This window comes from Strix uralensis, chromosome 23 (genome assembly GCF_047716275.1).
Source record: "Strix uralensis isolate ZFMK-TIS-50842 chromosome 23, bStrUra1, whole genome shotgun sequence".
Lineage (NCBI taxonomy): Eukaryota > Metazoa > Chordata > Aves > Strigiformes > Strigidae > Strix > Strix uralensis.
The window spans coordinates 7272519-7289526 of NC_133994.1; the positions used below are offsets into that span (position 1 = coordinate 7272519).

At 42.5% G+C, this 17008-nt stretch overlaps 1 protein-coding gene across 1 annotated transcript; it reads right to left on the reverse strand.

Annotated features, from left to right (window-relative positions):
- Positions 1-244: 244 nt before the first annotated feature.
- On the reverse strand, positions 245-15652 carry MICOS10 (mitochondrial contact site and cristae organizing system subunit 10). The gene is made up of 4 exons (XM_074892702.1): positions 15533-15652; positions 4125-4172; positions 3394-3503; positions 245-489 (listed from the first exon to the last, which is right to left on the reverse strand). Exons 1-4 carry the CDS (start codon positions 15597-15599, stop codon positions 481-483), a joined length of 234 nt encoding a protein of 77 aa, XP_074748803.1. The 5' UTR covers positions 15600-15652; the 3' UTR covers positions 245-480.
- Positions 15653-17008: the final 1356 nt, after the last annotated feature.

The following is a 17008-nucleotide window of genomic DNA, read 5'->3' on the forward strand; positions in this document are numbered from 1 at the left end:
CTCCAAACACCGGCACAAGCAGCAGGGGTCGAGTGGGTGATTTATGAGGTGGGAATGCTTCTTTGAACTGTATGTTAGATGGGGGTTGCCGTTCCAGAGTGGAGAGGAACATACGACGGCTGTCTTTTCTGAAGAGCTCTCACAGTGGCTTTTACCCAGGTGGTCACAGCTGCTAGGTACTCAAAATGAAGTCCTCTCCTTCCATTCTCTCTCTCTCACTCACATACAAAGTCAACACACCAGAGGAGGCCATTTTTCTTTTATTTATTTCCCAGAAGAGCTCTTCCTTGCACTTTCCAGACATGATACAAAACAAGCAACAGACCCTTGTTTCATGTACAGAAACAGTTTGTTGGAGTATAAAGAGTTACTGGTGATCGTTACTGAAGAATGTTGGCTTATTCCAGGGGCACTTCAGTATTCCTGAGGAATAATCATTGATTTCTCCTTCCTTCCCACTGGGATAGTCTTAGTCATTAGTCACTGTTCCTGTAAAGCAAGAAGGCTTATATTATTAAAAAGCCATTTGGGTTCCTTACATGGAAGGTGCTGCACGATGTAAAGCAAGCCACTTAGCTTTGTAACATTTCCAGAAGGTAGGCTGACATTTTCATCCTTCGCTAGACCGAGGAGTATGCAGAAGTTAAGCAGAAGCATGCCATGTTTTCATGCACATAACCCTCCGTTCTGATAAAATGGGTTCTTCAAGAAAACCCAACATTATTGTTCAGGTTAACTATTCACAGATTGAACAGAAATCGGATAGAAAACAAAGGCACACAGGGCAGGAGGAAAGGTGCCAGTTGCCAGACTTCTTGTATTCTTGCACATCAATACAATTCACATTGCTATCAAAGTACAGGGTTGTGGGTTTGGGGGTGATAAATAATACAGGCTAAATAACCTGAAAAATACGATACTTTCCATTTTGCAAGGAAACCTAGGCCATGTAATCCTCAGCCACACCGTTTTAACCCTTGAAATAATTGCTAGATGTTGATTTTAAATTCAGCTGAAGTCATAGTGACATCCACTTGATCAAATTACTTAAACCACCAGAATCTTATGACCACAAATTAGAGCTTTTCTGCATTTTAAGTAGTCTTTTGGCCTAGATGAGTGGCTCTTGCATTCGTGTTAGTGTTTCATGATCAAATCACTAACCCAAAGGATGGGCAGCTAGAACAGCTGCAAAGTTGCTTTGTAATCTTCTGATTATTTGGTATCGTGAAGGTCCTCCATCCTCTCTCATTCTCACTTAGGATTCAGATTTAAGAACTTGATCCTGAAGAATCAAGAATCCAGACTGGATAAAGCCCCAAGTAACCTGGTCTGACCTCACAGCTGACCCCAGTTTGAGGTCAGACTAGATGACCTCCTCGCAGTCCTTTCCCACTTCAGTTATCCTGTGATCCTATGAACTTGACAGGTTCAGAAAACTAGAAATAATTTCATTCAAGCTAATCCGTGTTACATTTCTCTGTCTCTTAAAGCTGATTTTCTTGCAGAATCTCACATTTTGACAAGTTAACATTTGAACAGAAACTCAGTTTTGTAAAGGAAATCCTATAGAATTTAGTTACAACAGTATTTTCTAGGAAAAACACAGATGAGTGATAATGCAACAATATTTTCCATGCTCCTAACCAACAGAAATGAAATAATTTTGTTGTAATAACCCTGGAGCCATTATCCATGACACGACAGTTTGGAGAGAATTAATGACATTAACCATTAGATGGCTTCATCGGCGTCTTCCCTCTCTCAGCATGTTCAGCCTCTTTGTGCCAGAGAGAGCTAGTGGAGACAGTGCACTGGAAACTATTTGTCTAGTCCTGCGCCATGCAGGCAGCTGCGCTTCTTCTGTGAAGTGTCCTTTCAATTACCTCATGCTTCGAAGGACCACCCTTGCTCCAGAGCACAGATTAGTCCTTAATCCAAACAAAATCCCTTACTAGGCTGACCTGAAAGTTTTCTGTTGCCCAACATCCCTAGTAACAAGCATCCTTGAATGAATAATGCTTTCTCAGAACATGTGAACGGGGCATTTACCATTCACATGAAGCCACAGATGTGGCATTCCAGTTTCTTTTTGGAGACATAAATTGGCGTAATACCCTCAGGATAGTGTGTAAAGCTAACACGTTTTGATGTTAACAAATTTGGCCAGAAGAGTCGTGCACAGACTTTTGATTCTGGACCGTAGCTGGCAATGTTGTATCAGCTGCATCTAAGTCACAGTTTCTCTACATTGCTATCCAAAATATTTTATCTGAAGGAGTTATTCAAGAATCTTGTTATTGTTTCCCCTTCTTAACAGGCAGCTGAAGAAAATATTTGTAAACAGGTATGTCTGAAGTGCTGCAGAAGGCTGGCAAAAGCTCATCTGCCAGTAAATCTGAGGAGGACTGGACTCAGCTTAGAGCTCTAGATGCATCAGGAAAAAGCCTAACAACACCTTCAGGCCTCCTTCTTCAGGCAGACGAGAGATACAGGAGCAATTTTTGCATTATGTGTACTTGCCGTGTACATGCACTCTGTACCTGCAGCACATTTTACCTCAGTACTTTCTGAAGTGCTAAAATAAATATGTAAATATGTCCTGGTAGATGCCTCTCCACCAGTATCAGTGAAATGCTTTTAGCAGTATATGGCTTTGTGGATCCAAAATATGCACACACAGCCCTTTTTTTTTTTTCCCCCAGATGCCACAATGATAAATTACCCTAAGAGCAGTCTCAACTTTTACATGCGAAGAAATAAAATATTAAGGAAGTGTGGACTTAGTGCAGTGTAGGCAGTTTGCAAGTGCCCAAATGGTTCCTGCTAATTAACCTATTTTAAAATATTTTATCTCAGCATGGTCAGTGATAATACAGAACTTATTTAAATTATCCTCTTCAAACCTGAAGTGTGCAATATTTTGAGACTAATTATTACATTACTATCCAGCCAAACAAGCCACAAAACTTACAAGTGATTAGTGCTTTCATATTGCAAAAAAACCCCCACAGATGTGCTTCCACAGGTAGATCTACCCGATGTGACTTTAGCTTCTTCCAAAGTCTGAAGGCAGAATCTCACCAGTAGTTTAATTTTTCAGCTTTTCTAACATGTATTTTTATTATACTTGCTTTCAGGTTGTAGGGAAACCTACCTGCAGGATCTGTTAAACTAATTCTATGTATTCAGTCTAGTAAGTTTACTGCTAAACACACCAGATATTAAAAATTTCTACAGAGCAGGGGAACCACCCCTGCTTAGGCAACCCAAGTTTCTTCTTATTAGTAATTTTTTGGGGAAGGCAGAGGAAAATCCATTTAAATGGTGTCTAGATCTATTGTTTAATGCTAACTTACAAACAGTTACCAATTAATAGTAACAAGTACTTACTTTTACAAATTTACCATGGAGAAGATATGGAGACTGGAAGTCATGTTGACAATTGGAATAAGCCATTCCTAACCCCATCCCTGACCCAAAAGCGATAGGCCATGTCTTTCCTGTGGGGGAAGGCAAGCAGAGGAGAAAAGTTAAAGTCAAGAAAAGCTGTTCATTTCACATGACAGTGATAGTATTGCTAAATAAGCATCAAGAAAGAAATTACTGGAAGATGCATATTAGGCATTTTCAAGTTCTACAAGTCCTAAAATCGGCTGAAAAACAGACCACTTCAGAAGAAAACCAAGAGTAACAGTAAGACATCATATTTAGAATTTAATGGAGACCAATCTCTGAGGTCAAGATATTCCTGAAAATTATTCTGTTACCAAAGCATAACTAAAAAAAGAATTTAGATCAGTTTTAAAACCCTGGCAAGACTGGCATAAACTGATGTCTAGACACATGGCTCCAGTAATTTGGCTCAGGGTTTCCTGCAATTCCAGAATTTGAGCCGAGCACAGTAGGAGCTTAGAGAGATGCCGCGTGTAACAACCTTGTTACACAACAGTTAAAAGTTTAGGTAACTCCATTTCAACTGAAAAGACATGACCAATAATGAAAGAATTGGTCTAACATGCTGATTAAGTTTTACATGCCTCAGATTTCTTGGTTTTTAAACTGCATCTACAACAGACAGAAATTAGGAGAACAGGCAGTCAAGATTACTGCTGTATACTTACTTTTGAAGAAGATGACTGAGAAAACAATTCCTAATCCGAATCCAGCACCTGTAAGAAGAAATGCAGTGAGTGAGGACTCTCAGACTATATGTTATTTCAGCCCAAAAACATTCTTAAACAGCAATTCTGAAAAAAAAAAATTCCTGTTTTCTTAAGTAACTGTAAGCAGCTAATTCATATTAGAATCCCAACATATACAAGTACATTATCAGAAAGATTTGAGAAACAAACCAGACTCTCATCCCAGAGAAAGTTACTGAATTTCTGTCACCATCTACAATGTGGAATTAAGATTTATTTGGCTCATTGTCAGCAAATGAGAAACACTTAAATGAAAACTTATTGTGTCCTTGAGCTTTAGATTTTGCAGATGAATATCTTATTGTATTTCGTTTATCTCACTACTTTAACTACTTCAATGTGTGTCCTGAGGGCAGCAAAACTTTGATGCTTTGTGTTACCCTATACCTTGCAAAAGAAAGCTCCAGGCTGCTTATCTTTCACATCCACAACATTCATTATGGAGCATATTTAAACACATTAGGAATGAATGACTTTTCACATCCTTACACTATATATAGAAATAACTGCAGCAGTTGAAAAAAATTTATTCAGCACCATTAAAAAAATTCAGCTGGCATATTTAAAAATAAATTTTGCTTTCCTTGGAAGGTGCGCTTATGATTTTTTTGCAAGAAGTCAGGCAAGTCTGCAAAAGTCCTCTCACAACCCAATAAATATAACAGTGAAAACTTTGAGCTCTGGCTAAATTCTACCTTTAATTATATCCACTAAAGACAAAAATTTTAGATAAGGTGCAGAAGTACAAAAGTTTTAAAAACAGAAAAAAAATCAGTCATGCATACTTATTAGAAAAAATACTTAACAGTTTCAGGTTTATTTTGCAGCAAACACATCCTCTTACGGGTTTCACTTCTCTCCTTTCAATATAAGAAATCTAACTTAAGTATAACGAGTTTGATTAATTAAAAGACATCATTTTTTAAAAAAATATTCCTAAAAGCATGTGATCCTTATTTAAGCTCCTGTTGAACACATTACTAAGTGGGTTGAGTCCAAAACAATGCCAAAGAATCCTATACCCTCTTGGCGTATAGGAGTATTTTTTTTTTTTTTTAAGTTTCCTTCTGCTCTTTAAACCTTTTTCCTTGCAAAAAGTATACCAATGGTAGCTTCTGTTGAAGCACAGATTATTGAAACAATACTTACTGCACTACCTGCTAAATTAACTAAGCAACCCACATTTTTCATTGATTAAAAAAATCTTGACTATTAGAGCAGAGATGGCCGAACAGATGATCTGAGCAATCGCCCTTATGTTTACTCTCCTGCTAGGACTTGACTATCTGTATTTACTGAAAGCTGGAAATCAAGAGTTGCTTTTGAAAACTCTGTTCATTTTACTACAGATTTTCAGTTGTGACAGAGGTAACTACTTTACCAGGTCATTACAACTTTGGAGTAGGCTTACAAAACATGCAACTGCAGGGAAGAACTTTGACCGCCTGCCAAGTGGTCCTGACATAACTCCCCCAGACATTTTAGAAACCGAGCATTTTGCAGAAGGTCAGGTTTTCACTCTAATCATTTGCACAGCTCAGGGAAAGTCTCAGTTCCTCAGATGTCTGGTCAGAGCTTCAGGCTTTTTCTGCGTTTCAGACAGCAAGAGATACACTACTTGGAGCATCTCATATAAACAGCTAACTACTCACACCGTGTCACTGACCGGCATTTCTGTGTAGGCTGGAAGAGACATCAGGCATTGCTAAGAGCAGCAGTTCATCCGTGCTAATGCCTCCACTCCCCCTCCCCAAGTAGGGCCTTCCTTCTGTACCTTTGCGATAGTACAGCTGGTGTTGGCTCTCGCAGAGTGTTTATGCTATTAAGGATAATGACTATCTTCAAGAATTCATCCAATGGACAACTGTTTGGCCCTCTGGCCTGACTCCCTCTGCCAATCTTTTCCTCCAATATGTAGTTATGCTGCCTTTGTGTTTTGGGCTGTTGTGCTGTAGGTCTGAAAAGGCCTTGCTGGAGGTAATTACTCTCCGTTCAGACAGCACTAGGCGTTGTTTGAGCCGTCCAGTTCAGAAAGGCCTGTCATGCAGTGAGTGATACTGGTCCTACGCTTCCTCTCCAAGAAAAGATCCCCTCTGCCAATCCAAACAGTTTAGCTAATCAATGAGAAATGATTTACAGGATGACAAATTCTGCATCATCTCGATGCAGAGCCTGGGCAGTTTCTAATGTCACCACATTTTCCACGTTACCAGTCAAACCCACATTCTTACCAGCGTGGTGGTAAGCCGCTTACTTTCTTAAGAAAAGTCTGCACTAAGGAAGCAGCTCTCGTTAATACAGTTTCTTTCCATTTACTTCCAGAAATCGTCGTTATCTTGTATTCTCTTCACCTCCTTCAGATGCTCTCTCACATCACAGCCCCATTTCTAAGGGCTCCACACAGATGCCATCAATGCTGCTTCCTGTCGGCCATAGCAGAAGCTACAGGATATACTTAAAGGTGAAAAATTTATTATTTCTGCCAATTGCAATTCAGCCTAAGCCTAAAACAAAACCGAGGTCTTCCCCCACGCTAATACCCAACACCACTGTTAAGCAGATGTGGTCCAGCATGACTGACTCAGAAAGACCATTCCTTCCTAAGTCTTTCCTAAGAAAGCTTTTTTCTGAAGCAGTGAATCTGAATGGATTCTTCTTTTTCATGAAAATACAATTTTCATGCAATTTTAGAGGCCCTCACTACACCCTGTTCCAGCAGGAAGGGGAGCACAGTGGCTGATTAGTTTAAAAAGATAATGGTAAGATATCTAGGGCCTTGCTTTACGTAATGAAAATGCTAGAGAAGTACAGGAGAAGATCTGACAACTAATAGGTTTTTGGTTTCTGTACAAGGCAACTTGAGAAATTAAGCCAAAAAGTACCTTAGCTTCCCTCATCCCAAAGGCAGTTAGGTCCAGTCCTTCTCTTACTGAGCAACAGACCAGTCAATGCTGAAAACCGATGCAGGTCTCAATACCCAATCCACAAGAAATGCTCAGATCTGCCCCCTCATGTCAGCCAGTGCATATACACCATTTGCTCTTTTCTACTTGGTTTTAACGTTTAAGCACTGGTATTAACTTAGAACCAGAAGCTTTAGCTACATTTAATTTCTTAGCCCATCTGGTTAAGAACCTATTTCTGTGGATAGTTTGTCACTCATCTTCATTCCACTAGAAAGTATTTGTGGTTATGTGGTCATTTCCTGCGTCTCCAGGACCAAGGGGGAGCTAAACCATCTTGTCTTGGGAGCAAAGTAACACGTTTCACTTTAATTCTATATAAAGTTACACCAGAGATAAACAATGGCAGAGCCGTTGATGAGTTTTACAGGTTTAAGTTCTCACATGCTCAATTTCCTTTTAAAGAGGCAACATGTTGCTTCAAAGAGCCTCCCACCTGACCAGGGGACACTCAGTCTGCAGCTGTTTCTACTAAAGATCAGCACCTCTAGGCCAGGCTTTAACTTCATAACAATAAAACATGAAAGGTTTATCTTACAATAAAAACAAACGAACATGGAAAAGCTAAGGGCTTGATCCATGCCGGGCACATTTTCCCTCCCTTTCTTGCATGACAGACTCTTTGGAGGAAAAGGCCACAGGAAAGAGTACATCGCATTTTTCACCTCCTCTTGACAGTTTAAAATGTTTAACTAGAAAAACAGTCTCTTCCACCCTACATTTATCAATTCAGCTTAAACTCATTTACAGTTGGTGTCAACAGGGGACAGGGCAGTCCTGTGGACACCTCACTCCCGCTCCCCAGTAAGCGTCCCGGCCGTATGGACCGGCACAGCCACGCGGAATTGGTATTAGGCAGAAAGCCCAGTCTCCAAAACTTCTTCACTCTACTTTTTTTGGCTCTTACACCTTCCAAGAAAAATGTCACAGTACCTCCAATCAATCTAACACACAGAAGAGCACGCGCCGTATACCCAACAGGACATCATAAAAGTGTCTCGGAGAGAAACACAAATCTTCAGGATGGGCTCCTGCCCCATAAGAACATCTGGGAAAAGCTTTTTCTATAAATTTAATCAACAGTCCCTCCAACAGCAATCCTACACGGCTCTTTCCTAGGCTACCCAAGTAGCTATGGGCTGAAGCAGCTATTAAGACTGCCACACCTAGATGTACTTTTCTTCAATAGCTTGGAACTTAAAATAGAAGGATTAAAATGTGCTTGTTGACATCTGGCAAATGTGTTGCTGTTACTATAGCAGCTGGAAGTTTTTCAATTACTTAATCTGATGACAAAAAGAAGACTATTATTTTCCTCTGCCATTCCTTACACACAAATACAAAATAGAGAGCTTCAGGCTTCGCTCCTTCAGATTCTGTTGTTTTACAATTAAAAGAACTAAACGATTGAAATAAAATTAAGACAGAGCTCCTGGAAGACGGCTTCTTGTTCCAAAAAAATAGCAACCACTCTGTACAGACAAGACTCTCTAAAATAGGTCAGGGACTTGTCCCAACAGAGAAGATTTCTTCCCAGCTAGAAAGACAGCTGCCATTAGGATCACGAAAATCTATCAAGCTCGGTTAGCTTCTCTCTGGGGACAGTGACAGCAACAGCTTCAAGGTCCAACAGCAGATCCCATCCACGGGCCTGATGCACTGGAAGTTTCAAATGAGCATCAGCTCAGTCCAGCACTAAAACTTGCTGTTTACGTAAAGAATAAAGGTAAGGAAATAACCCAAGAAGAGTCAAGATCTTCAAAACAAACAAAAAAGGTGAGTAACTCTCAAAACTATATTCTCCCTCCTGTTATAGGGTGTCCCATCCTGCTCCCCTCCAATCCCACTTTGACAAGATACACAGATAATTTTTTTGCAAAAATAGGGAGGAAAGCCTTCTTCATACACCATGGCCTTTACAGGGCAGCACTTTAGCACCAGTTAGAAATCTGAGACCATGAAATCACTTATTTATGGAGAGATTTAATTTTAAGCAGATTCTTAGCAAGGTCTTCTGTGGCAGGAATCAGATTTTCTTCAAACACCAACTTTGAAGCTTTCATTCTCATCTCCCCTGTTGTGTGGATTGTTTACATAGCAGAGAGAAAAAATGAGCAAGGACACTAGAAGAAAACATAGTGAAACTACATACCAAGTACTCGAGGAAGAAGCAGGAAAAAAGCGTGTTTTGTTTTCTTCTAGCATTCAACTGTAGTAACACAGAATATTTGGAATGACAGAATATAAATATCTAAATACCATTATAATATAAAAATCCCAACATGCTTCCAGGGGCCGCTTTCACCCTTAAGCACTCCTGCAGGTCAGCCTCTGCCCGAAGTCTAATCTTAGATAAACATCAGCACTTCTGCAGATGGACACACAGCAGTGGGAAACCTCACTGTTAGCCCACGAGCTCTCCCCAAGCAGTCGCAGCGATAGTCTCGTAGTGGACCAGAAACTTTACACCCTCATACCGGTGAATGAGCTGGTGAGACGAGAGGGCAGAGACATTTCCTTCCTCTTTTGAAAGGGGAAGGGGAAAAGAGTGGAAGCTGCTCTTTGAATAGACAGCACAACAAAGGGTCTCATCAATACTGCATCAAGCTTTTAGACAAAATCAGGGTTGCACTCGCTTTACAGGCAAATTTATAAGAAATCTGCAAGATACTCATAATATGGAAAATACACCTCTGACAGAAAACTCTACCTTGTCTTACTTCAATACAATATTCCACTAATGAAAACAATAGCACTGCTAAAAAGAGAAGTTTTGCTGGAAGAAACACATCCACATTTAGGGCTTTTGCAAGTCTAACTATGAGGGGTGGCAACCATGCCTCTCCACACCCATCCAACGTAGGTTGACCGTTACTGACGTCTACTGGCCCTACTAAGAAATAGAGGCAATTTAGAGCAAGAGGCGTTATGGTGGCATCTCACTAGCAGAAATGCAAAGGAAAGAAGCCTGATCCTTCTCAAAGCTCTCACTATTAATTTACTATTATCAAGGATGTGCCAGCAGTCCCAAAAGGACTTTCTCAGAGAACTATATCTGACATAACAAAGAGTCCTTCCCACCTACTGCTGCAACATCTCAAGGACGAAATGAGCGGTTTAGGGTATCGCTTGGCCGGAGTCCCCTTCCCCTGGACAGTGTCACTGTGTGCCACCTCCCAAAGAAGGCACAGCTGGCATCTTATCAATGCACTAATGCAGAGGACACGGAAGTCGGTGCATTTTGGATTCACTTCCAGCAGAGGAGATCTTGGGTAGTCCAGGGTTTTAACTGGCTGCACTATCAGACGGAGGACACAGCTCTTCTTTCAGGTTTTCTCACACACCAGAAGTATTGCCAAGAGCAGGCTGGAACAAGGGGCGAGCAGAGCTTCCCCCAGCATCGCTCACAGCTTTGGTTAGCGAGTTGTGGGGCACACCTAGGCAGGGCAGAGTTTCCTGACTCAGTCGGATGGCCAGCCAAGGGGAACAGCAGGACACAATGCAGTTAGAAGACAGACCTGGATTCCTAAAGATTTTCCTGTCTTTTCACAGAATCATAGAATCATCTAGGTTGGAAAAGACCCTGAAGATCACCTAGTCCAACCATTAACTAACCTCACACTGACCATTCTCAACTCCACCAAGAGAAGATAATAGCCCCTCAATTTGTAGACGGTCATTGTATTCAGAACTCTGCTAACAACATAACTAAATATTGCTGTTAGATTTTTGACTAAAAACCTATTCTTGGAGCAGTATTTGTCCACCTCTTCCAAATAAAAGATTTTTTCATCAACACTATTGCCTCCCTGCACAGTCTAAACCATAAGCAGTTAATATTTACACTACTTGGTCTGCTACAAGATGCAACTAGTAGAACTGGATCTGCTCCTGTGCGACCAAGGGAAATAACTCTGGGCTGCAAACAAAGCTCACGTAACCATGCAGTTGTGTGCTTGCACAATATTTGTGTTCTCCAGTATTAGAAAAAAAATCTCATATGAAGAACAAGTCTTTTGACCTGGTAGCTCAGATTGGATGGCCACATTACAATCGCCAAGCAAAAAACCACTTGAAAACAGGAATTTCAGGATTTTGTATATTTAGAGAAAGTCTAATCCAGTTTTCAGAAAGTATAATCAAGTTTTATCATTATATAGACTGACTTCATCTTATTCATAACCATGTGAAAGATTATTTAAAACTACTGACATTGCAATCCATACAATGATTCTCTCTGAAATGGTCAATCTGTGGAATGACACAAACAATACAATTTTACCCTTGCTATTAACAGAAACAGCTATTCAAGCAGGCCAGATGATGCAAGCCAGAAGAAATCATGTAACAGTTGCAGAATTGAAAGTGCCCTTTTCTCTTAAAAAAATCTTATTAAATGGGGATTAGAAACATTTTATTTTTAGATGTCAAAACAGAGGATTAGTGGAAAATTAACATTACCACACTGGGTTATTTACAAGCTTCCAGGCTGAATTTTGGTCAGTCACAGACATACATCAAAACATTTATCTCCTGCAAAAAAAATGAACTTCAGCACAGCAACTTAACACACAAGTCAAGAAGCGAACAGCTTTCCTGGGATTACCTTGCAATATCAAGTAAATTAGTGTTCAACTCATTTAAAACTACACCCGTTTCAAAACAAACCAAGACACACAGGCACACAAATCTCCCTCCCCTTACACACTCTTTATTGCCTCCCTGTTCCCCGGAAATGGCACATAATAATAATTTGTCCCAAATTATAGCCTCGCAGAGAAAAAGCAATTGTCAGTCCTTCATGAGTAATTGTCTTTCCAAATAAACACACATGAACTATCAATCAGTTAAACAAACAAACAAACCCTTTAAACAGGGCTTGAAGCGGGTAAGATGGAAGATGACCACAATACAATTACTTCCCCCGTCTCTGCAGAGCTCTACTAATAAAAAGGAAGAAATGGTTGTGAAGGCTGGGGAGGACACGAAAATTTATAGAACTTTGCAAGCTGGGAAGAAAAAGAAAGCCGCTGTAGTTTGATTCTCCTCCCCCCACACAAAACAAGCAACTTTTCTGATGGGTAAGAAAAACCAGTAGCAGGAAGAAAGACGGAACAGAAAGTTAAATTATTTAAATGATTGCACGGGTGAAGAGTCTTGAGAATGGTGCGAAACCAGAGCCAGCACAATCTGGATCACCCACCAGAGAAACTGCCTGGGCAGCCAAGAAAGCACAACCCAGCCCACTACGCACAAAACACTGTGGTTACAGCTAGATTGAGAAAGGGAAAGGGAACAAAAATACCTAGACCCATCCTCATCATTAGCAAAACAAAAAAGTCCATCCTAATAAAAAGGAAGTGAGCACATAAACTCCATTTAACGATGTTTTGTGCAGGTATAGAGAGGTTTAGAGGACTTAACTCTTTGAAATGAAACACTGTCTTAACAACGTCTGACAACACACTCTGTTTTGAACTAACAGGAAAAAGAGCTTTAATACGAAGTTACAAGATGCACACAGGTGGTGACTAAGAGGTCAAAAATATAATACAGCATTTTGTAAGATGTAACGTAAGATAAACATATTTTGGACATTTTAGTGGCAGGAGATCAAGTTTCTTTCAGGAGCTTGATCTTCAACTAAACCAGTACAGCATAACTACAAATACCACAGCCAGCTACAGATACACTGGCTGAAGCCACTGCAGTGGAAAGCCTGACAGACTAATACAAGACAGGACAGGCTGCATAGTCCCCAACTATTATTTAAAAACATACTATTGCTAATGAAGTCATTCTGAGAGCTGGTACCTCTCCTTCTCACTCTCTTCTATTTCCCATGTCCCTCCAGCCCTCAATCCACAGGAGTTACCTGCCTCTACAGTTCTCACAGACACTGGAACACTCTCACGTGTGCAAGGCTTCAGAAATGTAGTGCTTTCCTTTATTTACAGGGTCTAGAATGGGAAAACACAGAGCATGCTTTTCCCCAGCCGTCAGCGGGAAAGATCTCTCTTCTCATCTCAGGGAGGATGTAAAGGAATTTACAGGAAGGAGACTGTGGCCACCGAAAGTCCGACAGAGAAGTGAGGATCTGGTAAACTTCTATATCCCACATAACAAGCAACGAAATTGTAAGTGAAAAACCTTATTTCCTTTCTTTCCAGTATAACAACTGCCCTTGATTGTTTATTGGAAACTCCAGCAAACTTCACAGTAATATTACAAAAACAATCATCACAACCACATGGGTTTTGAAAGCCCCCGCAGAGAAAACAGTCATTTTCACTGAGATAGTCTGAGAAAGTTTGTGTTATCAGCACTCCGTTCACAGTTTGCATAACAAGGCCACCAACTCACTTCACATTTAAAGGCCATCATCGTCTTCAGTCATAAACTACGGGAGTATGAAGCAACTTCTGGGTTGTTCAGACTTCCAAAGCTCATACCGAGTCATTTGCTGTCAATACCACGGAGGAGGTTGCCAGCACAGACACTTCAGCTACTGGATCAATCGTAAAAGCACAGAAACCAGAACAACACTATCACACATGAAGAGAAACATGTATCTGAGGCCATCACACTGGGTTTAGTGCTAATGGTAAAATTTAAGAGCTGCAGCCCATGTGCCCTTTTTTGGGCAATCTAATGAAAAACTCAAATTTCACTGAGACCTCTACTCAGTGCCATCAGCAAGCTAACACTGGGAATCTTTGGTCTAGAGCACTAGTGCAGAATGTCTAAGCACATTTTCTTCTTCTGTTGCCACTTTAGGATAAAAGAAAACACCAAATTAAAACAAAAGGCCTGCTGAAGAGAAAAATGCTGCATCAAAATCAACCCTGTATCCATTTCTTTCAGCCTCCCAGAGAGACTTTCCATGTACAGGACTCCTACATGTACATGTACAGCTGCAGAACGGAACAAGTTCTTGTTTATAATTTGGCATACTTAATATTTTATGATAAAGCAACCAGTGCTATGGAAACATAAACATATCTGGGTATGTTTGTCAGACAAACCTGAATAGAATTTCACAAGGCAAAACAGTGCTCTGGAGCACTTGACACTTTTCAAAGGCCTGTTATAAACAATGGAAGTTTCAGTTTACTTAAAATTACTAAACATCTTTTCTAATGGAAAAGCATTAGGCAACTAAACCCCTGAGTTCCTCGTCAGCTTTCAAGCATAAAGCCACTACAGCAACAAGAAATAAACATTCACATTTCTCAGATATTATTTATGGTGCTAAAAGAGACTTCTGCACCAACATGGAACACATACCTTTCATGTCAGATACTTCACTTCTTGCTCCATAAATTCCATTTAAAGATTTGCTTTGATATATACATTTTGCAAAGCCACAACCTCTGTCTAGTCGACCTGCCAGCCTGTCGCATGAAGAGCACTGAACTGCACATACACAATTATGATCACTCTTAAAACTCACAGTTTGAAGTGAAATGTTATGAATGGTTTGTTACAGTTCTGAAGCACTGCAGGCATGCGCATAGTCCTAATTTTAAGGACAAATAAGCATGAAGGAAAATCAACGGAACTGTTCCTCTACTTAAAGGCACAAGTGTCTGCAGAGTTGGGACACCGGACGGAAAGCTTCTCAATGTCAAACTGCGCCCATTGTACTAACACACACATGCCAAAGCTATCAGCGTGTCACGCTGCGTACTGCTTTTAAAAAACACAGCCCACCTCGTACAGTGAGTGATGTGAACAGCTCTGCAGAAACAAATTTTGAAAACCAAGACGTCGTCATAGAGAAACTAAAGGCGGGCAAGGTCGTGGCACTGAGGGACCCGGTGATGCCTACCCGGGGTCCATTCATTCAGGGCAGGAGGCGTCCCGCCGGCCGCGGAGCTCAGCGCAGAGGGCGATTTCCTACGGAAACCTCTCATCTTCAACCGAGGGAGTAACCAGAGGTCAAACCCGACCCTCCGCTACCGGACCGCGGGTAAGACGGGGCCAAGCCGGGGAGAAGAGGCCAGGGCGGCCGTGGGAGCGGGCCCAGCGGGGGTCCCTGCCCGCGGCCAAGGTCACCTTGCCAGGCCCGGGGCCCTCCCGCTCCCTCCCGCCGCGCCAGCCCCCAACCCTCGTGGGCAGCGCTGTCCTGCGCTAAGGACCCCCCACCGCCCCGCCCAGGCCCACAGCGCGGCGAGGCCGCCGCCGACCTAAACCGGGCCGGGAGCGGCGGGGGGCACCGGGCCTTACAGGGCCCTTCCCCACCGGGCCCGGCCGCACAGCGGGGCCAGGCGGCCAGCAGCCCTCCCAGCCCCGGGGCGCCCGGCCGGCCGCCACCGCTCCTCCCCGGGTCCTCCTCCTCCGCTCTGCCCTCCCCGCCCTTACCCAGCTTGACGGCGGAGTCCGCCAGACACCGGTCCCACTTCCTGCCCAGCTCGCCCTCCGACGCCATCTTGGCCGTCCCCTCCCACCTCAGGCCGTGCCCTCGTCTCCTCCTCCACGCAACTCTCGAGAGATCTGCCGGCGCGGGCAAGCGGCGCCGCGCCAGATCTCGCGAGATCTTCCCCCGGCCCAGCCCGGCCGCCGTTGTCGAGGTTCGCGGCGGGAGGGTGCTGTGGCCGCCGCGCTCGACCTTGGGCCTGGCCCAAAAGCCCGTTTTTTCGCGCAGGACCCAGCCCACCACAGCCCCAGGCCTTCTTGGGCCCCATCTCTTCAGCTAGGGCTTCCGCTGGGTCCTTGTTAGGCCTCATATCCCTCAGCCTAAGGCAGGATCCCCATCTTCTCACAGGCCCCCGGCTTGGACCCACCCTCATCGACCTGCTCCCCTCAGAGCTCTCACCTCGTCCTTGGTAAGAGCTGATCTTTGCTGCAGGGTCCCATCTTTCTCAGTGCTAAGTTGAGATATAACCCACTGGCTATTCCCGTGTAGGTTTTCCCTCGCAGAGGTCCTGCATCTGTGCTGGCTGTCCTCAACGTCAGGGCCTGAAATGCAGTACAGGTGTGTGAAAAAAACAGCTGCTGCAATTCCCTGTCGATGTCTGAGGGATCAGCTCTTACTTAAGAACAACCTAGGCTCTATATCTCCTTGCTTAATTAGGAAAAGGAGGTGAATCTTACCAGGAAGAAAATAATTTTCAAGAAGTTATTCCATACAACAAGATGCTAATATTAGAGTAAGAAGTTGTGGGAAGGGTTCTCAAAGATTTATGGGTCTTTAGCACGTCTTGAAGCATGCTATAGTGCTGTAGGAACCAGGAATGTAAGTGTGAATAGTGTAAAACTTACTGTAATGAACTTTATATTGCAAATGTTGTGTAGGCTTTCTGGAAGTCATTCTCCAGAAGCCTTGTGAAAAAATATAGAGTGTTTTTCAAGTAATAATGTCCCTATTCACACTTGGTAAGGCAATTTTTAGCTGTGATTACTTGTTTTGATTTCTTCAAGTTCTGACAGATTTCTTTATCAGGTTGGAGAGGAGGAGGCTCTACTGCTTTATAAAAATGGAAGTTCTTTGACAAGTCAGACTAAAGCAACAAATAAAAGTCAAAACTCTCTGAAGTTGGCAAAAGTTTTCTGAAGTTGTTATAGAATCACAAGAATAGTTTGGGTTGGAAGGGACCTTAAAGATTTCCCAGGCCCACCCCCCTGCCACAGGCAGCGACACCTTCCACTAGCCCAGGTTGCCCAAAGCCCCGTCCAACCTGGCCTTGAACCCTTCCAGGCAGGGGGCAGCCGCAGATTCTCTGGGTAACCTGTGCCAGGGCCTCACCGCCCTCACAGTGAAGAATTTCTTCTTTACATCTAATCTAAATTTACCCTCTTTCAGTTTAAAACCATTACCCCTCACCCTATGCCTGTACT